Below are 27,404 nucleotides of genomic sequence, written 5' to 3'. Positions count from 1 at the left end.
AGATAATTCAGAACGCTGCAGCCAGGATTTTGACCAATACAAAAAAAAAAAGATCACATTAGCCCTCTGCTCGCATCACTGCACTGGCTACCTGTATAATTGATTTTAAATCCCTTTACTTATCTACAAAGCATTACATAATCTAGCACCGTCATATATGAGCCACTGCTTCTCATTTTATGTCCCAACAAGAACTCGCAGATCTTCCACTGCCTTTCTTTTAGAAGTACCTAAAGTGTCCCACAAGAAGTCTGGAGAGGCTGCTTTCTGTTTTCATGGCCCTAAACTGTGGAGCACCCTCCCCTTGGATCTCAGGACAGCAAACTATTTTATCTTTTAACTTGGCTTTTAATTTGGGTTGACTTTGCTGGTATCATTGTTTATGTTTTATCAAACTGTTTCTTTTTGCTTTGTTTGTTTTTTCTATTGCCTTTGGTATTTATTTTGTATATTTTTTAACTATTGTTATTGTTTATTGTTTATTTTTAATCTAATCTTGTTTTGTTAAGCACTTTGGGCTGCATTTTTGCATGAAATGTGCTATACAAATAAAGTTTATTATTATTATTATTATTAAATATACCTAAAGTATGAAAAGTGAAGGTACTCGTTCTGCAGAAAAATGCCCCATGACTGATATGTTTCCATATACATTATTATTTAGGCTTAGTTGATGCTGATGCATTAATAGCATTTTACTGTTGTAGCTTGTCGAGGTGGAGCTGTTTGTAACTACTTTATATAGCCTACATTTAAGTAGCCTAGTTTAGTCCAGTGGTTCCCGGTCGGGCCCCTTCAAAGGGTCACAGCACGAGTCTGAAGGGTCGCGAGAAGATCACCGATTTTACACATCAAAGTCTGTGTACAGTTCTTGGAGAGTACTACTAGCCTATATATGTCAAAAAAGTTGTATAAAGCCTTTTATGGCTCCAGAGTGAGGAGCGAAAGCTCATAAACTGCCTCATGTGATGTCACTTGAGTCAGAGTCGGTTGGTGCTGAAGACTACAAGTTTGAAAATGAAAGAAATCTGAGGAGTTCCTCTTAGCCCGCTCCTTATCTGTGCTCGAAGCTAGCAGCTCGAGGCTACATTAGCCGCTAGTAGCATAGCACACCAGAATCTTCGACCCAAACTGTCAGCGGCTGAGTTGCATTGTGGGTAATGTAGGCAACAGGTATATTTTGATAGGTCTACTTAAAAAAAACTGTCCATCATGAATCCACAGTGATATAGGAGTGCAGTGATAAATCAGTGGAGTAGCCTACTCTTTTAATGCAATAAGAAACATGAATTAATTTATTTTTTGGACTTTTCTCTATTTTTCTGTGAAGAACTTTACCTTTTTGGGTCTTTAACAAATATTTAAACGGAAACCTTAAATATTTCGAATATTTTGGTGGAAACTTGACAAGGGGACCCAACTAGACACTGTTTTTTTTTTTGTAAATGATTGGAAACTACTGGTTTATTCTTTAAAAATAGCTTTGTATTTTCTCATTTTAGGCCTATCATGTGTTTTTTTTTTAATGTAAAATCTTAATCCGAAAAGTTCACTACAGCTGTCAAATAGGCCTAAATAAACTTAAAAGTACAATATTTGAAATGTAATGGAGTGGAAGTAGAAAGCAGCAAAAAGTGGCAATACTCAAGTAAAATACTAAAAGTATTTAGGCTACTTTCCACCACTGAAATTATAGGCCCACACACGTTGATCTGTTGACATTTCCTTTTACTTTTTTGTTTGTTTCTTTATCCAGTACAATGTACACAATGTAGATCAACCCTGCCACCGGCCCTGTAGTCTTCAGCCTCCGTGCCCTTACACGGAGCCGCTTGACCTTCCACTGAAACGCTCCCTCCGCGGGTTTCCACCGCGCATGTTTGTGCGTAGCTCATCATGTGATGTGATACGGTTACACGCTGATTTAACTGTAAGTGCAGCAGCATGCTCGAGTAAGTGCCTATCTGCATATGGATCAGGCTTTTTGTTTTCATTCGGAGGTGAAGCTGATTTCAGCACCGGAGCTGTCCCAAACTGACGGATGCTGCTGCCGCGTGAACCGATGATGCTGAGCTCGAGCTGCTGAAATCCTCTCTCTCTCTCTCTCTCATCTTCTCTCTCTCTCTCTCTCTCTCTCTCTCTCTCTCTCTCTCTCCTCTCCTCTCCCTCCTCGCTCCTCTCCTCCACACGCACAAAACGCTCTGTCATGGCGTCTTCCAACCATGTTACCCCCACCAACTGTAGCTGGTGGCCCATCTCAGCCATGGATGAAGACGGAAAAATCACAGACGGGGAGGAGTGCGAAGAACCGACGGCAGAGCTCAAACCCTTCAATAAAGACAGGCTCGTTTTGTACCACTGGACGCAGTCTTTCACCTCCCAAAAGGTAAGAAAAAAAAAAGAGCTTGAAAATGGCTCCACGTCCCTTTGCATGACATGATGCTACAGCGTGGAGCTCCCTGTGTTTGTTTGTTGTGATGAAAGCATGTTTTTTTTTTGTGTGTGCATGTTTATTCCTGCACATACCTCCGGAATATGAATATGATCCTGCAGCTGGGCAGATCTCCCTGCTGAGACGTTTGGAAAAGCGCTGCAGCATGGGGCTCGTTTCCTCGACACATAGCTGGATTGGTGGTCAATATTCAGTTGTCTTTCGTTCACCACTGCATAAATCACCCTTCATATCTCATCAGCTTCCACCTTTTATTGACACGTTGGAGCTATTTTGTCTCCTTATGGCTGGTAAATGTGGTTACAACCTATGTGCTCTGACACATGACATCCTAAATAATTGATTAAAATGATGTGCAAAACAAACCAAAGGCCATCTTCCCCCTTCTGCAGCTGAATCATGCCATATGTTGTTATTTTAATGGCCTCTTTAACTCTACCTTTGATTACCTTGGCAGACAGTCACCTGCACCTTTCCTATTAAATGAGCATGTGTGATAAAAATGTTGTCTTTTAGCTATCAAGCTATTCAAAACTCTGAAAGTAGACGTGATTAATTCAAAGTAATAACCAGTATGAAGCTACAAAAAGGCTTTGTACACTCATGTATGATGCACAGGGCTTTACTTCACAAACAGCATGTATATTAAAGGGTCACTACACCAAATTTACACTTAAAGATCAGTTTGCTAGTCACCGCTTAAAAAAACATATAATGTCTTCTGTGGCTCTGGAGGAGCTTTGACAAGTCTGAGAGAAACTAACCCCTGTGATGTCATAGTGATGTAATCAGGGTTGTCTCAGCTTGGGCTTTAAGACTTTTATTTTAAACATTTTTAACAGAAAGTCTGTGTTTCAAACTGGGATCGTGGCGTGTGAAAGACATGGTATTAACAAGGCAGAGAGGGCAGAAGTCCTGACGTTGAAACTGGTTTTGGGGGTTTACTTTCCATATTTTATTCTACAAACTGGCATCCACTACAGCAGTTGTTAATAGAAACTGAAAACTGTAATTTAACAAAGTTAAACATTTACGTTGTGAGCACAGAAAAACTACAGCTCTCATTAAAATCTATCAGCACGGTTACTTACATCATCGTAGCTTGGTTTCAACCATATACATAAAACATCATGTTTTTCAAAGGTAATTACCCCAACTTTTTTATCTGTAATCTCTGCTGTCTGAAAACGTCTACAGCGTTTGGTCCTGTCTGTCCTGCTGTTATTAGAAGAGCTGCAACAATTAGTCGATTCACTGATTAGTCGAATGAAAGAAAATTAATTGGCACCTATTTTGATAATCGTTTCAGTCTTTGCTTTTAATGCAAAAATGCCAAATATTTGCTGGTTCCAGTTTCTTATACGTGAGGATTTTGCTGCTTATCGTTTTGTCATATATGATAGTAAATGATACGTGTTTACGTTTTGGACTGTGGTTGAACAAAACAAGAAGTTTAAGGACGTCACTTTGGACTCTGGGAAGTTGTGATGGTCGTTTTTCACTGCTTTCTTTACATTTCATAGAATAAACTATTAATCAAGAAAATAATTGTCAGATTATCGATAATGAAAATAATGGCTAGTTGTAGTTCTAGTGATTACAGAAATGTCTGAACTAGCAGCGACCCCTTCACTCACTCATGGACTTGCCTCGTCTGTCGAGCTGTGACGTTCCGTGGGCTTATGGGATATGGTGTTCGTTAAAGGTCGCAAAAAAACAGAAATATTAAATAAACAATGATATTTAGATTGTTTAAAAACAATTTCCCCCCTTAAGTAAACATATGGAGTGAAAAACACAACATACTGTTGAGAAAAGCTCTGTTCCAAGGCTGGATGTTTAGTACTTTCTGTTATTACAAATGTCAATGGGATTTTGAACAAGGTTTTTCTATCTTAATATACCTCGGCTCTCTATAGACACTATCAAGTTGATGTCATGGGAAATGTAGGATCAAGTGTTTATGGAGCTAGGGACTAAAAGGATATCTCGGCCTCTGCTGCTTCGATTTTGACCGTTTTGTTTTAAAATCTGCATCTTGTAAGTTTCCCGTAATTTATGGAGTACCCCTTTAAAAAAATGCACATTCACTGTTATGAAATGACAATTGGTGCTTCACGTCTTGTTCACTGACCTCCGTCTGTTCCTTATGTGTACACATGGATTACACTTTATATATGTGAGTTTTACAGCTGAAACGATTAGTCGATTGATCTCTTAGTCAGTCGATCAACAGAAAAAGCAACTATTTTGATAATCGATTAAATATTTGAGTCATTAAAAACAAAATTTTGGTCTTATGTGAGAATAAACAGAATATCTTATGAGTTTTGGACAAAACAAGTACTTTGATAACATCCATTTAGGTTTTTTAAAGTTCTGATGGGCATTTTTCACTATTTTTGACATTTTAAAGATCAAATAATAAATCATTAGCCCTTGTGAGTGTCACTCTGCTTGTGCTTTGATCTTATATTACACACCATACTATAGGATTGGTTAAATATACTTGTCATGAGAAGTGGTTCAGCGCATGCACCATCACTGCATATTGCTCAGTATGTACTCAGAACAGCTACAGCACTGTCTCTACAAGCTGAAGGATGCTGTTACAGGTTATTTCTCTTCCCTGGAGACGAACAACCTTGAGATGATGCTCAATCTCATGTTGGTATGTCAGATATCGGGCTCTATTGTTGGCTCAGAGCCACTGAAGTCTGACCTGCTGATCTGTGCCTGTTGTCACTCAGCAGAGGGTAAACACCAGGCTCACTGTCATGATTATCACCTCAATCCTGGAGCTGGAGTAGCTGAAGTGACTGCACGATCATGGGTGACTGTGCTGTTAATGAACAGACTATTGGGCACACATCTCTGGAACAATACACATGGATTTCAGTAAAAATGCAGCACTAAATTTGCACAGCAATCCTGATTATATTTATTTGTAGAATGGTGTATGACATTTGTTATTATGCAAGCTGATGCATGCTTTAAATGGCATTTTGGGGATAGCTTTTATGAGATTAAGAGGCCAAGCACTAGGTTGTCCACTCCACCAGAATTGAACTGAATATTTTGTGCCTTAATATAACACAAATGCTTGCAACGTGAGTATCTCTGCAGCACCTTGAAAGATAAGTGTTATATTTAGTCAATCTTGTGTGACTTGAAAACACTTTTCCTTTCTCTAAAAAGACAACATGAATCCTACAGTAAACACTTTGGGAATGAGACACTGAGCAAGCGATAATGACAAAGGAGTCACTTCTCCAACAGATCAACGACCGTTATCTATGTGAAGACAATATCGTCAATAGATGTTCAGGGGGATTATTTACAAGTCTGTATGCCTCAGCAAGTTCCTGAGGAAAGAAGGAAGCTGTGCCATTGAATTTCTCCTGCACGGCACTTTTTTCCTTCCTCTGTGTTTATAATGCTTCAAGACTAACTGCCACTGTAACTGTGCTTCCATAGCCTGAAGTGGGCCATACAGTATATCCATCGAACTCACATGAGTGATGTATTGCGAACACAAGAGATATGATAAAGATAGAGACAGATAGAGCTTGGTACCCTGGAGTAACAGCACATGTAGAGGCCAGCTTCACAGATCAATACAGCACTGGCAACCTCAAGACCTGCAGGTTTGAGATTTACACCTTCAATACACCTTCTGTGAGACTGTAACACTCTGCTGTTTTCTATCTGTGTAGATAGAGAAGTATCAGGTCACTCATTTAAGAATTAGCTTCATGTGATTTACAATATAATTATGCATTACCGACCAGTGGTGGAAGAAGTATTCAGATTTTGTACCAAAGTACCAATACAACAGTGTAAAAATACTCTGTTACAAGCAAAAGTCCTGCTTTCAAAATCCTACTCATGGAAAAGTGTTGAAAAAGTAAAAGTACTCATTCTACAGAAAAATTTATAATATATTACATTATTGTTAATCCTAATGCATCAATGTGTAAGCAGCATTTTACTGTTGTAGCTGGTCGAAGTGGAGCTAGTTTGAACTACAGTCACTTAGTGTAGTCCAGTGGTTCCCATTAGGGCTCGGCCCCCTTCAAACAGGGGCTGGGCCAGAGGGGTGGCCAGGGTGCCCCCCATACCAAAGTCAGAAGGTGATACTGTAGGTAGTTGGCTTGTTAGTTTCATAGCAGGATTACTGAACGGGTCTACTAGGTAAAGGGCCAGGGGCCGCTGAACCAGAGCCTCTGTGTGAAGTGACTGTTAACATTTCTTGTTGGCAAGTTAATCAAACAACTACAAAGAGACAAGAGATGCAAAACGACCACAAAGACAAAGACAAAAACAACTACAGAGACAAAAAACTACCACAAAGAGAGAAACAACAACTACAAAGAGACGCAAAACGACCACAAAGACAAAAAACGACTACAATTGTTTTTCTCTCTCTTTTTCTAATCTTTGCTTTTTGTGAATTACTGGATACTTTTACCTCTTTGGGCCGCGTTATTTAAATGAAACCATGTGAGAAGATGGTGGAACTTCTAACAACTCACAGATATCTGAAACATGACAAGGGGCCCCAAATAGACACTTCTTTTAAATTTAAAATCTTAATCTGAAAACCTTAATCTGTTAACTTGTTACTATAGCAGATACATGCAGTGGTGTAAAAAGTACCATATTTCCCCCTGAAATGTAGTGCAATAGAAGTATAAAGTAAAATCAAATAGAAATACTCAAGTAAAGTACAAGTACCTCAAAACTGTACTTAAGTACAGTACTAAATGTACTTATTACTTCCCACCACTGTTAACAGCAAACGTAGCCGTAACATATATTGGTAAGTAAGAAGAGTTTATTTTGTGCCTCCCAAACAGCTGAACTACTTGGCATCATTACTAAGCAGTGACTAATATTATTATATAACAAACCCATGTTGCAACAGTGATTGTGTTATTGTGGGCATCACCGAGGGAAACCTCAGCAGTGCAAGACTGGGACCTGAAACATTTGAAACAAGTTTTTATATAGAAACCCTTGAGTTAGTGTGTAACGATGCCACACTGATCTAGATGTAAAAAGCTTTTTTACTTCTTTGACTTTGCTGCTGCGTTCATGGATTTGTTCCTGCTGTCCGAACCAGTGGTCCTGCTGTAATTACTCTGCTTGCGTTACTTAATCAGTACGTTTTATTTCATTACACCATCTCTGGCCATGTTCAGCAAAACTCCCATTTTTCTGTTCCTCCTAAGCGCCCAAATGTAGGACTTTATAACCCAAGTGTCATCTCCGTTCATTAATCTTATTCCCACTAATAGCTCTCAGTGGACCTTGGCTTACTCATCCTGCTAGCAATGGATCCTGACTGTCCTGAAAGATCCATATATTATTCCATTAGATATATTATTTCATTTATAATGATTGATGATTATATATGAAAAGGTGTGATGTGTTTAGAGCAAACACAAGCCTTTCTTTCTTCTGGTCACAACAAAAAGGCTGACAGTGTAACCTGTAAGAAATTAATGCTTTTAATGTCTTATCTTTCCTGCTCATCAGCCAGAAGATCATGTCATGCTTCATGTGCTTATGATTGCAGGTACGTCTAGTCATTAATGAGAAGGGTCTGGTCTGTGAGGAGAGGGATGTGAGCTTGCCGCTGCAGGAGCACAAGGAGCCCTGGTTCATGAGGCTGAACCTGGGGGAGGAGGTGCCCGTCTTCCTCCACGGGGACACCATCATCAGCGACTACAACCAGATTATAGATTACCTGGAGAAAAACTTTGTGGGAGGTATGGTACAGTAATAATGTGGTTCCCATCTAATGATGCTGTTTCTCTTTCCGCTCTTCACTTTGAACTTTGATTTTAAAAACACAGCTGAAAACATAGGCAGATTAACCTGTGGGGCCCTGGGGCAAAAATAAGTTGTTGGACCCCATTTAACTGTTCGCTAAACCCCTGCTCTGAACAGTGGTTGTCTAATCACAGTTTAACAACCGTAACTAGTCATGGCAGGTCTGTCAAGCTTTGGATTTCTCTACATGCTGAAGTGGTGTGCATGGAGCTGTAGTAAGAGCAATACTCAGCATTTAAAGAGTTTGGAGGGTACTGTCTTTTTTTTGTCCAAACACACAAGAGAAAAAGTACAAGGAATGGATTCCATTACATAGGAAGTAATGAATGAGTGAACAAGGGAGTGATTTCAGACACATCCTAAACCTCTTTCTTAAAATTTTGTAACGTTAAAAGTGACACATGCTGTTTAAAAATCCGAACAAGTAAGCCAAGCATTTGCATCATTTGCAGCCAGAGTCATCATTGCCAACAGTGTGATCAGAGTTGGAGCCGCGGTATCGAGCTACAGCTGATAAAATCCACCAGTGACAGTTGTCATTTCAGGAGCCATTGTTTTAAAAAAGTTACTAAGAATATAGAGACACCCAACAGCAAATTTTTGCCCTGGGTCCCCCTAACAGGTCATAGTTCTAGTGCCGCATTTGTGAAACAAATGTGTTAATTTAATAATTTACTAACAATTAATTTACTACAAACCACATTTAATCTAGGGATTTCGGGGGGCAGTTGCCAGGTTAGTCCTGTTGCTAATCCAGCGTTACTCAAGAGCTACAGAAAATATCAGGCTGCATTCTCCCAGTTTGTGAAGCTGGGGTAGCAAAGACAACTGGAAGCCAATCGAGGCCATCTGTCATCCTTGTACAGTGTGTGTCAGTGTGTACTGTAGGCCTACTGTGAAACTCTGTAAGTTGCAACAATATCTTTGCACCAATGTCACCAAGATAAACTCCTCTGAGTAGATCAGATGAAATTGGAGTAATCTCTTTGGTGGAAATTTGCGGCAGCCGCAAACAAGACACAGATACAAACACGAGAGTGAGAATTTAATTATTAAACAAGCAATTATCACTAAAACACAGAGTCCAGCAAATAAATAAGTAAATGTGTCAATATGGGGAAAATTGCATTGTGAGGCAGTGACGTGACTCAGATTCAGGCTTAACAGCCATAAATGTCATCCGCTGCCTTTGCAGTTCCAAGAGTAAGCAAACGTTAAAATGCATACACTTAATCCTGTTATCCCTGTGCGTTGTGTTATAGTATCTGTGGGTGGCATGACATGATGCTGTTATGTAATGTCCTCAAACCAGTAAAGGCCTGATGGATGTCGGCCAATAACTGGAGACTCTTAGTCTTAGTTTAGTTTGTGGTCACTCTTTCGGAGCAGCAATGCTTGAAGGCTTTACAGAAGATCTGGTTCACTGCGTGCTCAGTAATAAAAGGCTAGAAGGCAGTAACTGACGCGGGTGTTTGATGTCTTGTTCTCATTCAGACCCATTCATTTTTACCTATTTGATAGTGTGCTGCATGCAGGTAATTAATTTCTTTTAGAACAAGTTAGTTTGAAGTTGCACTAGAATCTGCAACTATGACATTATTTTGTATTAATGAAACAGTTCAGTTAAGGTGTTTTGGCCCGTTGAATGTTAAATGAATCCAACACTTGTTTTAAAACCAGACCTCAAGCTGGACATGCTTTTAGCCAGAAGTCAATCTGGTGGTTAAGACTTACAAACATGCTTTTTCTCTGCGTGTAAATCCCTAATGAATGCTGGCAACGTGGGCTGCAGCTGGCCTGGGAAATGCAGATGTCTCAGAAAAGAGACTCTTATACCAGTACAGAGTGCCAACTCAGACTTAGTGTTGTTGAGATGCGGCAGAGGGCTCTTACTGTGTGAAAACTGTTTGTCGACAACAATCAAACAATCAGCGCCTCAATTGTTCTTATATACTGTAATGTGCATCGCTGTCGTCAAGACAGTTGGGTTGATCTTCAGATGGGTTTGGCTCTTTGTTGCTGATGTAATATTTCCACCACAGTGCTGCAGCAGACCACCTAGAGGACCGCTGCATGGCATGCCCAGGTCGGCATGCCGGTCCTGGGACTGATTACTCAGCTTTCTGGAGCTCTGCCAGGTGCAGCTCCACCCTCCGCAAGCTTCTCCATTGGCTCGAACATCCTCAAGTGGCCAACTGCCTATCTCTGTCTTGTCAGCGCTGCCGTCCCCGTGTTTGGCTGGCTGTGACCCTGCACAGAGATAAACGCTCACTCTGCTCTGCTAACCTTCTCATCCTTAATACTGAGTCTCAGTAGCAGGTCATTAAGTCGAACACCATCCCTCCCAGCCAAGCAGCATGGAGCCAGTATGCTGAGCGCTAACACAAGAATTAGGACAGCAAAATATAAAAGCTGGTTCCCTCAATAGTAACACTTTTTAAAGGAGTAGTTCAACATTTTGGGAAATAATCTTTACAAAAACTAAAGTGTAAAAAGTTATTTTATGGTGGGGAGTTAGATACTCTCATATCCGTCTGTTTAATATAAAGCTGGAGCCAGCAGACGGTTAGCTTAGCTTAGCGTAAAGACTGGAAACAGGGGGACAGCTAGCCTGGCTCTGTGTGAAGGTAATAAATAAAATACCAGCCCCTCTAAAGCTCACTAATTAACATATTAGTTGTTTGTTAAACCATACAAAAATAGTGTAAAAATTACAATTTGCTGTTTTACTGGGGTTATGTGCCAGACTGTTTATTGGCTCTGAACAGTTGCCAGGCAACCAGCGGAGGCTGCAGGAAGTTACTGCCCCCGGTCAAGAAATAGGCACATAACCCCTGTAATATAACAAATCAAAGTTTTTATACTTTGTTTTTTGGTACAGATTAAACAAACAATATATGTGTTAACGGCACTTTTTGATCTTGCGATGTCGGCTTTGCGATGTCATTGTGAAGCAGAATTCACCAAGCGTTGGATTGTTCACCCACTAATAGGGATCGTGCGCTGGGCTTAGACCATCGTGAGACAGGTTAGTTCCTCCTGTTTCAAGTCCTTATGCTAAGCTAAGCAAACCACCTGCTGGCTGCAGCCTTATACTGAAAGGGACGCTCCACCAGTTTTACTCATGAAGATCAGATTATTAGTGATGAGGAGTATTACTTAGGCTGTGAAAACAGTTGTATAAAGTCTTGTCTCGTTCTGGCGGAGCTTTGTCAAGTTTGAGAAAATAATCCCTACTGATGTGATCAGAGTAACCTGAGCTCTGGTTTGGAGACTACAAATTGTTAACATAAATCCTGTGGTACAAACTAGTTGCGGACTTTACGATGTGGAGGTTTACCAGGCAGGGATGGTCTAGCAAAGTGTTGAGTTGCATTATGGGAAATGTAGCATCCAATGTTTTTGGAGGTTGACCCATAGAGAATAAAAGTCAGTGTTTCTCAGCCTCTGCTGCTTCAGTTTTGACCATTTTTCAAATCTGCCTCACAGCTTTATGGAAGTGCAATACTAAAGCACTAAAGTACCCCTTTAACGGACAGATACTGTATGAGAGTGGGATTCATCTTCTCATCTAAGTCTCAGCAATAAAGCAAATAAACGCATTTCCCAAAATGATGAACTATTCATTTAACCTGCAACAGCGGATAAATAGAACAGAGCAGGCCAGTAGGGGATTGGTGCAGCAGGTTTACAGTGTAGCCTAATTAACCCGTGTGTTTTATAAAACTGTGGCCTCATGTTACTGTGCATATTGTATTTTTGTTCATCTGGATTGTCCTTGAATTTCATCTCATGGGATTAAACTGTGTTTTTATCTTAAACCCATATACCTTTCTACTCAACATAAATTCTCAGAAGCTTGTTTCCAGGAGAATTTTTCCCCCCCAGATTGCTTCAGTATTGTTTAAATGTCAGGCTTTGTGAAACGTGATCGGTGGTGTGTTACAGAGAGTGAGGGGTGCCACCTGTTACCAGGTTACCATGCTGTATGTCTATCTGACAGCTGAAGCACTGAGAATTGTGTTATTTTGGGGTTGTGTAACAGCAAGCTTAATAACAGTTGCATAGAAACCTCAGGTGTTCTATGGAGGTTATGAAAATATACCAAGAATACCACTGTGCTCTAGATTTATTTTTATTGTTTTGTTTACACATTATGTAGAATCTGTATAAATCTTTTTCTGTGCCTGCTTGTCCTCAGAGAGCCATGACAAGGTTCTGAGCTACATTAAAATGTTTTCTCTGTTTTCACATCGGTCTCTCGCCCGCAGACACGGTGGCGCAGCTGATTCCTGATGCAGAGTCGCCTCTCCACGAGCGTGTGCAGCAGTACCGTCAGCTACTGGATGGTCTGCCCATGGACGCTTACACACACGGCTGCATCCTCCATCCAGAGCTCACCACCGACTCTATGATCCCAAAGTACGCCACCGCAGAAATACGTAGTAAGTGAAGCCAGCTCACCGTATTGTGTAGGCGTGATTGTTTATAATTCTGCATTAATTACAAGAAGAACAGCGTGGTTGTTTTATATATATTTATATATATATAAATATATATATATATATATATATATATATATAAGAATTTGTATATATACTTTTAAAAACCAAAGTTACAAATTAACAGCAAATTAAAATCAACACAAAAATCTAAAATCCAGTATAACTTCTTATCCAATGGATCTGATTTTGTAATAAAATAGATGAAACCAATGCCAGTAAAATAACAAAAATAAAGAAAAAAAAAAACTCAAGTTAAGTGGGTCAATCAAGGCATGTTTTGAGAAGAGATTTAAAGGAATATTTCAACATTTTAGGACATATGCTTATTTGTCATTCCTACTCTATAGTTTTTGAACAGATTCAACATGTTAATTAGTGAGCTTTAGAGGTGCTGGAAGCTTGTTCTTTGTTACCTTTGTATAGAACCAGGTTAACCGTTTCCCCCTGTTTCTAGTTTTTATGCTAAGCTAAGCTTACTAGCCACTGACTGTAGCTTCATATTTAAAGAACAGATGTGAGAGTGGTATCAATCTTCTCATCCAACTCTTGGCAAGAAAGCGAATAAACGTATTTCTCAAAATCAAACACAAATACTTTGTGCAGGTCGTTGCAGAGCCTTGGGGCCCTGACTGCTAAAATTGACCTGATTTTAAGTCGGGACTCTGTAACAGATGCAAGACCTCTGCCTGACGATCTCAAACTAGGTACAGCAAGGCCACAAAGAGCCTCAAAGCTTGGTCAGCTTTGAAGAAAAACCTGAAACAGCTGTCCTTGAGATGCTAATCAGCGATGCCAAATAAAACAGCTTTTAAGCTTCAAAGTTAGCTTAACAGGAACTCTTGGACAGTATGGAGTCCTGCGAGTTCATCCTGCCCAAACCATTGTTCCTAAAAAGACCCACAGTATAAAGACCAATGATTATCTGGCCTCTCAGTGGAAAACCGAGCCAGAGCCCTGAGTTATCAGAAACAGACTTGACTTGTGTATAACACACAAAGGCACACAGTGTTCACAGAATCACCTCGTATTGTGCATTGATGCAGCATGATTTGATGTGACAGTGTGTTCTGCTGCATCTCACAATGCATGTTCACACACTAATATTCTGAGTAGATGCATGTGGGTCTACAGGTGTGTGTGGTGTTAGTAGAGATTTTATGCTTATCACTTAAAGTAACTGTTTATTGGCAACAGACAATGATAACTATGTAAAATATATCATGTATTTGTAGAATGTGTAGATTAACAAGATAAAAAGTAGATGCTATTTTTGTTTTTGCCCCATTTTCCGTGTGTAATTATATTTCTGAGACATAATATAAATAGATTTCAGTGTTATGAACTCGTGAATCTGAACATTTACAAGCTCTCAAGGTTGAATGAGCTTAAACTTTGGGACCAACTAGTCTCCCAAAGCAAAAACAACAGACTGGCATTATGAATGCAAAGCTATTCATCTTCCTTGCAGCATTTTCCACATCATCGGCAAACAAATCCCTGCTTTTATGTGCATGACGTGATTAGCATACTGTGTAATTTGACGCTACTCAATACCAAAAAACCCTTAACGCAGCAGACTGTAGTGATGCCAGGTTTATATATCCCAACAGCTGATATCAGGCCTCCCTGGCTGAACTGTAGTGCTCTTTTCATCAAATAATGGCCTCAGCATATAAATCAAAGCAATGACCTGGACGAGATGAAATTCTGCAGCAGAATTAATTATCCAGTTAAACTCTGGTCAGTGTGTGTTGTATCTGTAAAATCAACCTGATGGAGTATATATTGGAAAGCATCAATGATGTTTGTGTGTAATTATCCGCTTGTTTGTTTTTATGTAAAATAATTTTCCCCTCTTTAGTATTAAAAACAGTCTGGGTCAAATATGTTGCAGACTGAAGGTAGAATCCACGCTAAAGTATTTTAATAGTTCACTGACCATCTTGTGGTATTCTTCTTATTTCAGTAGATTAATGACAAAATGTAAAAAACCACACTTGGTCATATGTTTCCAGTGCAGCAATAGTAAATACTAATATAATGAGTTTTGCAATTATAAACTGAAAAAAGAAAAATCACAAATATCTAAGGGTGGATTTTTTTCATTAAAAGGATGAGGCTGGGTATAGTCTGTATTTTTGTTATTTGTTATTTTTGTAACAAATCCCATGAAAAGACTAAAAGCAACAATGTGTTAGTGTGTCTCTCAATACTTTATGACTTTCCTAACCTGTATGTGGCTCTGAGCTCCAAGCCCATTGGTTCCTACTGAAAACAGGTCACGAATATATACTTTAATAAAACAAAAAACAAACAAAACAGGAGTAAATAGAGCTTTTGTTGGGGACTTTTCTCAGTGGCAGATTAATTAGTGCAACAGTGCGGCTCATTGATGTGTTTTTAATAGTTTTTGGACAACAATGGAGCTCTATAGCACAGAGGAAGAAGATATTAGGACAACTCTAAGGAGGATCAATTCATTATTTGTTTTTGGTCTTTTCATGCATTTGTTGGCAATAAAAAAAATATAGAATATCACCCGACTTATCCTTCAACACTATGGGCTCAGTAAAGCAACTAAGCAATTATACAGCATGTACTACCGCATGAGTGTCTTCCTCTGCCCTTAAGGGACTATGAAGGGAGCACATGAGATGAGAATAAGCTCTCTGGACAGTCAGATCACTCATTGGAGGTTTAAACACACTGATCTCTAAAATATGCCAAAAACACTGTGGTTGGAAAATGTAGAACATGTCTAATAAAATACAATAATATCTACAATTTATGACTATGATTCAAAAAGTCAATGTGGATTTTACAGATTTTACAGACAGTACAGCAGATTAGAAAACTACATTATTTAGATTTGTTCAAATATCAGTGTTTATTCCACCAAACAGTCAATCAAGACACTGTGTGTGTGTGTGTGTGTGTGTGTGTGTGTGTGTGTGTGTGTGTGTGTGTGTGTGTGTGTGTGTGTGTGTGTGTGCCTTCAGGACACCTGGCCAACGCTGCGACGGAGCTGATGAAGTTGGACCATGAGGAGCCTCAGCTGACAGAACCGTACCTGTCCAAGCAGAAGAAGCTCATGGTGAGTTTATGTGTGCATTAATGTGATTAAAAAGAATTAATCTATCACTTGTCTTCATTATATTGTAATGCTGTGTATAAGGGAGAGGCAACCCCTATAAAACTGAAATTAATTCACACATTACTAATGATGGAATCAAGCTATCTTAATAATATTTAAAAAAATAATGGGTATATCAACGGACTGTAATAATTAAGGTTCTTTTAATTACTAATTACTAATGTAACTATTAGTTTCTCAGTTTAAGGGTTTTTAAAGGGGTAAAAACTACTTAAAACTTACCAAATAATATAAAACCATCCCTTAAATTATACATTAAGGGTGTTTATATTTCAATTTAGGTGAAAATTCAAGGAATTCTAAGTGAGTTTACCCCTTAAAAAACCCTAAATCCACGTAGAAAACCCATTTAAAACCCCTTAATATATTACAGTCCATTAATTTATCCATTAATTACACCCAAGTTTGTGATGATTCCCTGAAATAGCATCTTAACTGAAAAATTAAGGTCCTCTCAATGTACAAATTAAGGCGTACCTGTAGGTATCTTAAGGGTCTTTTACTCAATAAAAAACCCTTAATATTTAACAGTCAATTCATTTAAATTTTAAACCTGGGTTTAAATCCCTTAAAAATCATTAATTTGCACCTGAAATATTTCAGACCCATGAACTGTATGTAGGAGCACAGAAGTATAATGAATTTTGCGATAGACAAACTCACTACAAGTCAAACTTGTCTTTATTAGGGTTTAACACTCTGACAGATATTATTTCCCAAATTGTCTTGGACCAGATAATTGAATTTCCAAGTCTGTAGCTGAGGGAAAGTTAATCATGAACAGCCTTCAGCAGTCTCCTCTTATTACACTGTGCAGCATGCAGATCCTGTAACACTGTATGTTTGACCTAAACACAGTTCATATTGCCTGGAGAAAATTTCCAGGTCTAATGATTTTGTTTGCATCTGTTACAAAGGCATATTTTACTCATGGTAGACATTACCTGCTAAACATCAGCATGTTAGTATTGTGATTGTGAGGCTGTTAGCATGCTGATGTTAGCATTTAGCTTTAAGACACCGCTATGCCCAAATATAGCCGCACAGAGCCGGTAGTGTGGCTGTAGTCTTGTTTCGTTCTGCTCGGCTGCAACACATCAGTTATTTTCAACATTTTTTAATCTAACATGGGGCCAGAATCACTTTACATGTACAAGTACAGGGGGTCACACATATTTTGTGTTTATTAACATTGTATTAGTGACTATAAATCACCACAAGTCACTTTTCTTAAAGCAGTTGGAGAAAAATTAACACCATAATTTTACTCTATGATGATAAGAATGTCCAACTATGCATGCTGGCTTGCTTTTTGGGATTAATGTTTTTTTTTTTGTTGCTGTTTTTTTAAATGATTGTCAGGCAAAAATCTTGGACCACGATAATGTGAACTACCTGAAGAAAATTCTGGGGGAGTTAGCCATGGTTCTAGATCAAGTGGAGGCTGAACTGGAGAAAAGAAAACTAGAGTATCAAGGTATGTCCAAGTGATTATTATCTTCTATCATAATGGCACCAAAACATGTTCAAAATATTTCCAACAATGTTTTTATGAAAATGTTCCTTCCCTTGCAGGTCAAAAGTGTGAGTTGTGGCTATGTGGACCTGAATTTACACTAGCTGATGTCTGCCTCGGAGCCTTATTGCACAGGCTCAAGTTCTTGGGACTTTCTAAGAAATACTGGGAGGATGGCAGCCGACCCAACCTGCAGTCCTTTTTTGTGCGTGTGCAAAAACGCTACGCTTTCCGCAAGGTCTTGGGCGACATCCACACGACCCTTCTGTCGGCGGTCCTACCCAACGCCTTCCGGATGGTAAAAAAGAAGCCGCCGTCCTTCTTCGGGGCCTCTTTTCTCATGGGCTCGCTGGGAGGGATGGGCTACTTTGCCTACTGGTATTTAAAAAAGAAATACATGTAGTGAATGCCCTCTTGTTGTGTTAAATGTCTGTGTATTTGTGTGATGTTTCAACTTTTCTGTAATGTTTTATGACTGCAGGAAAACATAATGAATCTATATAGAGAACACTATTACTTACCTGGGTGAACAAAGAATATTAAAACATTCCATAATAAGAAATTCTTGACAGCACATTTTCTGGTAATCGAGGCCTTCATCGAGTTTAATTTCCGGCAACTTGCAGCTCTTGTGCTGGCAAGTCCTTGTTTATCTTTTGTTGGAGGCATGCATTGGGTCCACTTGTACTGAAAACTTAAAAGTAGAAACCCAGATAAAAGGTTAAACACAGTAACACCAACAGGGGTTAACTGACCTTCGCATGCCACTATTATCGTCATTACTCATACCTGCTCTTCACTCCTCCATCAGCCTGAGGTTTAACCAGTAAAACCACAGGAAAATGTACATTACAAATACTTTCTGATAAGTGCTGTGCTGCCAGAAACTGCCACATGAAATGATGAAAGGATGGAGGCAAACTTTAAGGGAATAGTTAGACATTTTGGGAAATATGGTTATTCATGTTCCTGCAGAGACTTAGATGTTTAGATCGATACCACTCTCATGTCTGTGCGTTAAATATGAAGCTACAGCCAGGAGACTGTTAGCTTAGCTTAGCTTAGCGAAAAGGCTGGAAACAGGGGGAAACAGCTAGCCTGGCTCTGTCCGAAGGTAAAAAAAATCCACCTACCAGCACCTAAATAACATGTTACAGTATATCTCGGTTGTTTAAACTGTAAAAAAACTGAAGTGAAATCTTTGGAATAACCCAGAAGGTTGTTTAACAAGACTCACTGCTGTTCTGAAGTTATCATGTCTGTATGCTAAATATGAAGCTAGAGCTAGCAGCTGGTTAGCTAAGCTTAGCATTAAGACTGGAAACAAGGGGAAACAGCTAGCCCTAGTTTGCTCCAAGTATTTCCACAATGCTCTTTTAACCATCTGGATGAAAAAAATGTTGCACGATAAAAAATATTTTTAACCCGCTGTGACTGTATTTTCTAATCCAGGTGGCCAGAAAAGACACATGTCCTTGCTCTGTTTGTAAAACACAAAATACTAATGCATTATTTTGTATGAAAATATAAAATACTGGAAAGAAACATCAACATATACCAATGCAACTGATATTTTTAGACATTGAGCAAGGAGATTCCGGCTATCTTTGTTTGGATTAGGAAACAGGTGCAACTTGAAAAGCAGATTATAAATATTAAATTTTTTGTGCAGAAAACAGAATATTTCTTTTATCCAGATGGTTAGAAGAGTCTTTGAGGATTCTGGAAATTTCTTGGTTTTAATTAATGACATTCTTCATTTTTCAAAGATTGCCTGGTATATTTTCCAGAAAAGCGGATGCTTAGTGCTGTAATGGTAATACATGACACAAATTGGGGCTAGCTGTTTCCCCGTTTCCAGTCTTTATGCTAAGCTAAACTAACAAGCTGCTGACTGTAGCATAATATTTAACAGATAAGAGAGTGGTATCGATCTTATCATCTGACTCTTGGCAAGAATATGAATAAGTGCATTTCCCTAAATGTCTAACTATTCCTTTAACTAACTGTGCACCCTACACACACAATAAAACACAGAGACACTCGTGCGCTCAGTTTATTTAGAGCACCACAGATCACGCAGCACACACACTGGTCCACTCTCACTCTCTTTGCCGCTGAGCAGGAGCTCAGATGTTACAAAACTTGGGTGTTTGAAAAGTTACACTTGGCTGAACTGGTAGTGAAATTGTAAATTCTGCATCTATGGCACAATAGTGTTGCATTAGCTTTTAGGATGTATATTTCATTGCATGGGTACTTTCTTATTGTGTAAGCGTTTCGTGATGGGTGGACACTGAGGGTTTTGTGTCGCCCAGAAGCAGAATTTATGATCACTACGGAACATCAAAAAACCACATTTCTCTAAATGTTCTGTTGCTACTTGTAACCTTTGAAGCACCTGCACTGTACAGTGTGTTGGAGATGGTCCCTCAGCAATACTGAGCAAGGAAAATCACTGGATTTCTACTGCGGCTTGTTTGTCACCGACTCCTTCTGACAGACGCAAGATTGTTTTTACAGATAGATATTTTTAATTATACATCGTCTCATTTATTTTACCGTGCTGAATTTTTAATGAGCTCAAAGGTTAAATAAGGGGAACAGGGGAGGAGAAGCTGACTGAAGGCTTAAAGGAGTATGACGAGGAAAAAGAAAAAGCCTTTCCTCCCGGCGAGCCTTGCCAGCTGTCTTGTTGTTTGTTGATGCGGTGTACTTTTCTCGCTCCATACTCACCCTTAATGGGAGCCTTTCTGTTTTTTCTTAGTCAAACCTCCAGGGTTTAACATGTTATAATTCTGCTCCTGAACCGTGCACCCTTTAAGTTGAACTCATTATGTGAGATACTGGCTGGAGTCGTAAGCTGCTTTTGGTTTTATGGCTGGTTATACAGACATTCTTGCAGTAAGGACTCACAGTGCAGTGTTTCTTTCCATCATTAAGGAGGATAACTGTCAAGCCTGGGATAATGAAGATAACTTATGTGGGTTTTTCAGTTAGGATGCTCCCTGTTTTCTTCTGCTACAGGAACTCGTCTCTGCAGGCGGTGATTAACAGCACGCTGCAGCTGTGGCAGAAAATGTTGAACCAAAGACGATGATCAATGCTCCTTTAATGGCAGCATCTCCTTGCTGTGTCACATCTGATAATAAATCTGATTTTCATTCAGAAAACAGAAGTGTAGAAGCTGTAGTTCATTGTGTTATTGTGTCATGTATGATATGGAGAGCGCAGTTCAGCCATATACACTTAACTGTTTGGAACTAATCCTTTATGCCTGGAAAGACATTTGACAGATATGCATTAAAGGAAACAGGGAGATTACTTGTTTTCAAACTGTTCTTGCATGAGCAGCAGTAATTAAATGGCACAAAAAAGAAGATTTAAAAATAGATATCTGAATTTTTCCAAGTTTTGAAGCAAGCAAGAGGACACAAAAGTGTAAAGTACTATTTCCTGTTGTGATTTAATCATAAAACTCACTTAATTGTTATTTATGTGCTCAAACATTCACTTATTTTGTTAATTGACAAACAGCAGATAAAAATGTGGGGGAGGAAACGTCAAGAAACTTCATAACCAGCCAATCATTGTGAACGCTTGGTACATTTTGATTACTGCGAGCACACCTGTTATGACACCACTGCTTCTTCTGACTGAAATCATGCTACCTGAGGGGGAACACGCAAAGAGTTCAAGTCGAGAAATCCTAGTTGTGATTTGTGGCCATTATATTTCACAATAGTATTTTTTTATTTTTTACTTTTTATTTTTTATATTTCTATATATGCATTTATTTATGGTGCTTTTTACGATGTTTGTTCATAAGCCTTAATTTATTCAGTTGCCATCAATGACAAATAAATAATGAAAAAGGAATACACAGATCCTGGTTTTTATTTGACCAAAACCTACTATGTTCCCTGCACTGTAGAGCTTGTAATTGCACGTGTCACGCTTGTGACATTGTTATTAATCTTCTTAAAACTACTGCTATGATTTACATGTAGAGTTTTCCAAAATTCCCCATTATAAGATAAGGCTGGCGTTCTATATTATCCTTATTGTCAACAAATCCCACGAAAAGAATGAAACCAACAATGTTTTAATCAATTTTTTTAATACTTCACAACTTTCCTACCCTGTCTGTGGCACCCAGCCTCAAGCCCATTGGTTCCTGCTGAGGACATAAATACTTCATAACAGGTCACAAATATAAACTTTCAGTTAATAGAAGTAATTTCCTAAAACAGCTGGGCACTGTAGTTTTCACCGAACGGTACTCAAACAGGTAAATAGTTAATTTGTTGGGGACTATTTTCAGTCGTGGATTAATACACATTTGGTAATCTAGTGAGTATATATGGCAGCAGGACGGTGTATGTGGGACTGAAAATAAACTACAGTGCCTGAGTTAATCATTTATGTGTTTTTAATAGTTTTTGGACAACAATGGAGCTCTATGGCATATATATATCAGGTTCTAGCTAGCTGAATAATTGATTAGTCCATCCGCAGAAAATTATCTGCAACTATTTTGATAATTAATTGTTTTTTCAAGCACAAAAGCAAAACATTCTCTGGTTCCAGCCTTTTCAGTGTGAGGATTTGTTGCTTTTGTTTGTCCTACGTGATAGTAAATTGAATGTCTTTGGGTTTTGAACTATTGCTTGGACAAAACAAGACATTTAAAGACATCATCTTGGGCATTAGAAAAATGTGATGGACGTTTTTCCCTTTTTTAAATAATCGGCACATTAATCAATAATGAAAATAATCGTCGATATTTCCAGCCTTAACCTTTATAGGATTTTACCAATAATTTGCTCTTGCAGGGCTGCTGTACGGAAGCCCTGAGAGGCAAGTGACAAAAATTTCTGGTGATCCATTTTGTAAGTCTGATCCAAATAGTTTTCTCTCCTTGTCTGCCACAAGAGGCTGAAGTGCACCACTACCCCATGTTAAACAGGACTAAAAGCATTCATGTTTTCTTCCAGGTGAAGCATTGATTAAAATCCATTTCTAGCCAAAAAATAAAGACATGACAATAATGTTACATAACTTGCTAACACACAATATATGTACCTTGTGTTTAGAGTGAAAACATGAATGTTTTTTCACCTGTTTTCACAGATGGAAAAAAACATTTTTTTTTGTTCTTAAGTCATAAACACAGGCGAGAAAACAATTTAGATCAGACTTATGGACAAATGGATCACGAGTAATTTTTTTTCTCACTTGTCTCTCAGGGCGTCCGTACTGATGTATGATGAGGTATTAAAATTATCTTTTTATCTGCTATTCAAGCTCTACATCCTCTGAGCAAACTTCATGTAGTGTTTACACACAATCACACTAAACCCAAACCACATGTGATAAAAAATGGAAAGCTCATTTAAATTATACATGCATAATGAAATGTGGGCCCACTGTAGTTACTGTGTCTGATCTGACTTTGTTCTGTAGTTTATAGTTTCCTATAAAAACAATGAATGGCTACTGTACATTGGTCTGCAAAAATAAACGTCATCAGTGCTATACAACTGAAGGTGTAAACAATCTAAAGTGTTCCCACTCAGACATCTAAAAACTGCAATTACTCTGAGTAAAGCACTATAAGGCAACAAACTGGGAGACAATGGTGTAGCATGCGAGCCACAGAGGCTGAAGGTGAGAGGCTGAAGCTGGGCAGCAGAGCAGCATCTTGCTTTTATCTCAGATTACCAAGAGTCATTTTGGGAACAGCAGCTGCCAAACACCGTGGAGGAACTGCAGGCCAGTCATCCTGTACAACACGACCTTTCTGTGAGGAGGGAATAACTTAAAATAGCTTAAAATAGCATGAGAGGAGCTGGAGACAGATAACATCAACTCTAGTGTGTTGTTTGGAGGATGGCTGCAACATTAGCAACATGTTGTACAGAAAAGTATGACTGCAGCTTAGGCGTGTTCTTTCTGTTCTTTTGGGTGGCGCTGAGGGGGGAGTCCTGGTGACAAAGGTTTTAGATACCAAACCCGATATGTCAGATGCCACCCTAATAGGCCGCATATGGTCCCTACCAACTTGTGAGACGGGTCATGGAAGTAAACAGAGGTGCAGGCAAACATCCACACCCAAATGATCACTATCAGATTCAAGGCCACGTACAGCAGGTTGAGGACCATCCTGGGCAGTGTAGAGAGACTGGCTGTCTTCAGGGAGGACATAGGTGCCGTTTCCTCCACGATGAAGAGAGCAGAGTAGGCCAGGATGAAGGAGTGTCCTGAGATGTCATAGCCGTGCCAGTGGAAGCCGGCCCGCCTGCAGCTGACTTTGGATGTGAACTCCTTGTTGATAACATCCATGGTGTCAGTTTCAAAACACGAGCCGGTCACGTCCTCGATGTAGACGAAGGTCTCGGTGCAGATGTACCAGACGGCTGTTGCCACCGCTAGAGACAGCAGCCGCTGGCCGAGGAAGGTCACACTCCTGCTGAAGGAGGAGTTGGAGATGAGGAGGAAGGGTGTCAGGAGCAGCAACGTCCACCCCCAGGACACTTTGACAAAATACCTGCAAGAGGAACAGGGCATTCACATTAGCAATCAGCTAATAGTGTTCATTATTAGAGCTTATTTGTGACGACATTTATCAGCTTACCTACTCTTTGTATCAGATCTGAAGCAACTCCGTATTGAAGATATCTTTTGTTATGTGTCACTGTGCATGGGCGACCAAACTAGTTTCCCTCTGGGTATTAATTAAGTTATTTATCTATCTTAAGCATTTAAGTCTATGGAGAAAATGTTCAACTAATAAAATAAAATAATTTACCACGAAATCCACATTTTTCTTCATGAATAATCCATCTTTAACAAAGCCATCTCTGAAAAGATAACCACTATTCCTGCACTAATTCACACTGGAAGACAATTTGTTCTACAGTATGGTAGGGTATACTGTAGGGCTGCAACTAATAAGCATTTTCATTATCGATAAATCTGCAAATTATTTATTTATCTATTTGTTTTGTTTATAAAAAGACTGTTCTAATTACCCACAGCCCAAGTAGACTTCTTCAGATGTCTTGTTTTGTCCAACAGTCTACAGATACTCAGTTTACTATCATGTAGTGTATTCATATATATATAAATATAAATTAAGGTATAATTATACACCCACTGTCTGCTAAAGCTGGAGTATTCATGAAGGAGAAATATTTGGATTTTATGGCAAATAATAAGATTTTATTGGGTAAACATTGTATACATAAATATAAAATATTAAAAAGGTTAAAGCTTGACTATGTTAGTTTTACTAAACGGCAGCCACTTAGGCTACAAAGATACAGTAATGGGATAATGCTTTGTATTTAGCTAAAATGCTAAAGTAATGTTACAGTAGTGGAGTAGAGTCTGCGAATGACTCAGTGTTATACAGCAATATTTACATAAACTTTGCTAACATTAGCCTACACAAGCTACTGGTCGTACCAGACCAAGTCAAGCTGTAGCAACAAAACTCCTCAGTGTATTGAGTTTTATTGCTTATGAATTTAACTTTTCATTTGTTAAAGGAAGAATGTGCCATTTCTTCTGTAGAAAGTTACATAATCTCACTGTAAATCCTCAAAGTAATACATGGAAGAATGAAGTAATCTACTTGTGTATGAAGGACAGAAATGCCCTAATACTTACCCTTAGTTAATTCAGGAATTATTTCAGGAATTAGCATTTTTTTGTGTCCATCTTTTAGTCTTGTTTTGAACTCAACTTGAATTTATTTTGTAGTTACAATAAAGAGGGAATTCATAAGCGCAGCACATCGCTACAAAGCTAGTTTACCTTTGACCTACATTACTTCAGCGTCAACACAGTCCGGAAAATCAGATCAACTGTAGGTGATACTGTCACCTTTCTGTCACGATCAGCTCACCTTCCATCATGTCATCGACAGGTGTGCTCATGAGCTTCAATTCATTTGTTCTGTTAGCTAACGACATACTAGCACCACTTACACATTCAGGGCATTTCTGCTGCTGCTGAAATATGTCTGCGGGACGAGCTCCAGCTCTTTCAGAATCGATCCCACGGTTGAAATTAGTAAAAATATCCAGTGGAAATTTTGTCGGACGGCTGGTATCCTCCAGAGTGCCATCAAATTGTCCACAATGACATCTATGGCCGCCATGTTGACACAGTTGACCAGACGAGCCGGGTGGCACGAGCCGGGGCAGGAGTGATTCTGACGTCATTACGGCTCAACCAATGAGCTTTCTTGGAGTGCGGCTCAACCAATGAGGTTTCTTAGGGTGCGCTTCTGGGGTCTTCGTGCGCATCGTCTTTTTGGGTTTTAGCAGCGGTTGGCTTTTTTTTTTTTTTCTTCTTCTTCTTCTTCTTCTTCTTCTTCTTCTTCTTCTTCTTCTTCTCTTTCAGTATTTAACAGCGGACCACAAGCCGGTAACTACAGGTGCATACTGCCACCTACTGTACAAAACAGTGTACTACCTTATACCAAATCGTACTTTTGTGACTAAATGTTATATATTATATTATATTATATTATATTATATTATATTATATTATATTATATACTTTGATAGATATATAAACAAATAAAGAAACCATGCACCCAGAGACACACTTATTTCCAAAATGAGATTCGTCCTCAGTCTGAAGTAGGTGAATAACACCAGTGGTGGAATGTAACTACTCAAGTACTGTACTTACAAATTTGTACTTGTACTTTACTCGAATATTTTCATTTCATACTACTTATACTTCTACTCCATTACATTTTAGAGGTAACTATTGTACTTTTTACTCCAATACAGCTTTAGTTACTTTACAAATTAAGATTTTACATATAAAAAAATATAATGAGCTTAAACAATACGATGCGTTAAACTACTTACAGTATATAAAATAGTTAAAATTTGCCCTTTTTGTTGTTATTTTGGCAGTGATTTTTTTTCACTCCACAGTAATGCAGCAACTGTTAGGCAACACAAATGTTGGGACAAAGTCAGAGACTTTGACAACCTTAATTAAAAATGTTTATTTCAAGATGCGGAGGGATAGTTGTATCCATAATCACACAATCATATTTCCATACTCAGGAATGAAACAGAACTGAGTCAAATCAAGTCTAATTCACACATTATTTATTTGCTGCTGAGATAATATGTATGAAATACATATGTATGTATGAAATAAAAGAGAATACAGTTTATTTCAGGATCATTGAAATATTATTAAAGTATGAGAGACTACACAAAGACACTCACACACTCCTTTCTTGCTCTGGGTCATGTTTGCTCAGACGGAGCCTTTTAGTGTGGCATGTAGATGTAAGTCAGGGGGTCAAGTTTTATGACTCATGCTGACCTCAATCCAAGAGGTCAAATGCAACCACAATCACAGACACAATGTAGACAAATTGAAATAGTTGAATGTTGCAAATATTTGGGGATCTGGCTGGACTCACTTTTGTATGTTCCCCATAAAATCGAAATAATTCACATTTCTCTTCTGCTGGTCAGAAGACTTTTGTTCAATCCATGTGTACGTGCTTGTTTATGGCGGTATTATATATATGCATGCCTCTCACTTCACAGTTTAACCTATTGTGTACTGTGCTTTATCACAGGGGATACATCCTTGATTCACCATTGGTATCTTAACCAACAGAAGGAGGATGCACTGTACATTATTTATCTAAAAAGCTCTACTGGAACAACTGCCTAACTACCTCTGCGCTCTGATCACCTCTACATTATAATGTCAGGTCACAAGACATTAAATCACTTACAAAAAATTATTAAATTAAAATTTGAGGATTTTAAAACATTATAATCAAGCAATAGAATGCCACTTGTAATTATTTTCTTTAACGTAAAACTAATGTCCATTGTGAATGTAAATTATATGTTGTTGTGAATTTCTGTGTATTTGTCTATGCTT

At 38.7% G+C, this 27,404-nt stretch overlaps 2 protein-coding genes across 2 annotated transcripts; one reads left to right on the top strand and one right to left on the bottom strand.

The window, feature by feature from the left end:
- The first annotated feature begins 1,737 nt into the window (after window positions 1-1,737).
- gdap1l1 (ganglioside induced differentiation associated protein 1-like 1) lies at window positions 1,738-21,344 on the top strand. The gene is made up of 6 exons (XM_044210025.1): window positions 1,738-2,386; window positions 8,034-8,226; window positions 12,562-12,735; window positions 15,795-15,889; window positions 17,312-17,426; window positions 17,525-21,344. Exons 1-6 carry the CDS (start codon window positions 2,207-2,209, stop codon window positions 17,866-17,868), a joined length of 1,101 nt encoding a protein of 366 aa, XP_044065960.1. The 5' UTR covers window positions 1,738-2,206; the 3' UTR covers window positions 17,869-21,344.
- On the bottom strand, window positions 21,345-25,841 carry fitm2 (fat storage inducing transmembrane protein 2). Its single transcript, XM_044210037.1, has 2 exons — window positions 25,460-25,841; window positions 21,345-24,015 (listed from the first exon to the last, which is right to left on the bottom strand). Exons 1-2 carry the CDS (start codon window positions 25,630-25,632, stop codon window positions 23,406-23,408), a joined length of 783 nt encoding a protein of 260 aa, XP_044065972.1. The 5' UTR covers window positions 25,633-25,841; the 3' UTR covers window positions 21,345-23,405.
- Window positions 25,842-27,404: the final 1,563 nt, after the last annotated feature.

The sequence above is a fragment of the Siniperca chuatsi genome, linkage group LG10 (assembly GCF_020085105.1).
Source record: "Siniperca chuatsi isolate FFG_IHB_CAS linkage group LG10, ASM2008510v1, whole genome shotgun sequence".
Taxonomy (NCBI): domain Eukaryota; kingdom Metazoa; phylum Chordata; class Actinopteri; order Centrarchiformes; family Sinipercidae; genus Siniperca; species Siniperca chuatsi.
This window is presented reverse-complemented; position numbering and strand designations above follow the sequence as displayed.

Bases quoted from the DNA above. Each gene is read 5' to 3' on its own strand.
- gdap1l1 (XM_044210025.1), top strand. From the start codon at position 2,207: ATGGCGTCTTCCAACCATGTTACCCCCACCAACTGTAGCTGGTGGCCC. The intron at 2,387-8,033 runs GTAAGAAAAAAA...TTATGATTGCAG, and splicing joins AGTCTTTCACCTCCCAAAAG to GTACGTCTAGTCATTAATGA. The intron at 12,736-15,794 runs GTAAGTGAAGCC...GTGTGCCTTCAG, and splicing joins CGCCACCGCAGAAATACGTA to GACACCTGGCCAACGCTGCG.
- fitm2 (XM_044210037.1), bottom strand. From the start codon at position 25,632: ATGGCGGCCATAGATGTCATTGTGGACAATTTGATGGCACTCTGGAGG. The intron at 24,016-25,459 runs GTAAGTGGTGCT...TTCCTCTTGCAG, and splicing joins AGCAGAAATGCCCTGAATGT to GTATTTTGTCAAAGTGTCCT.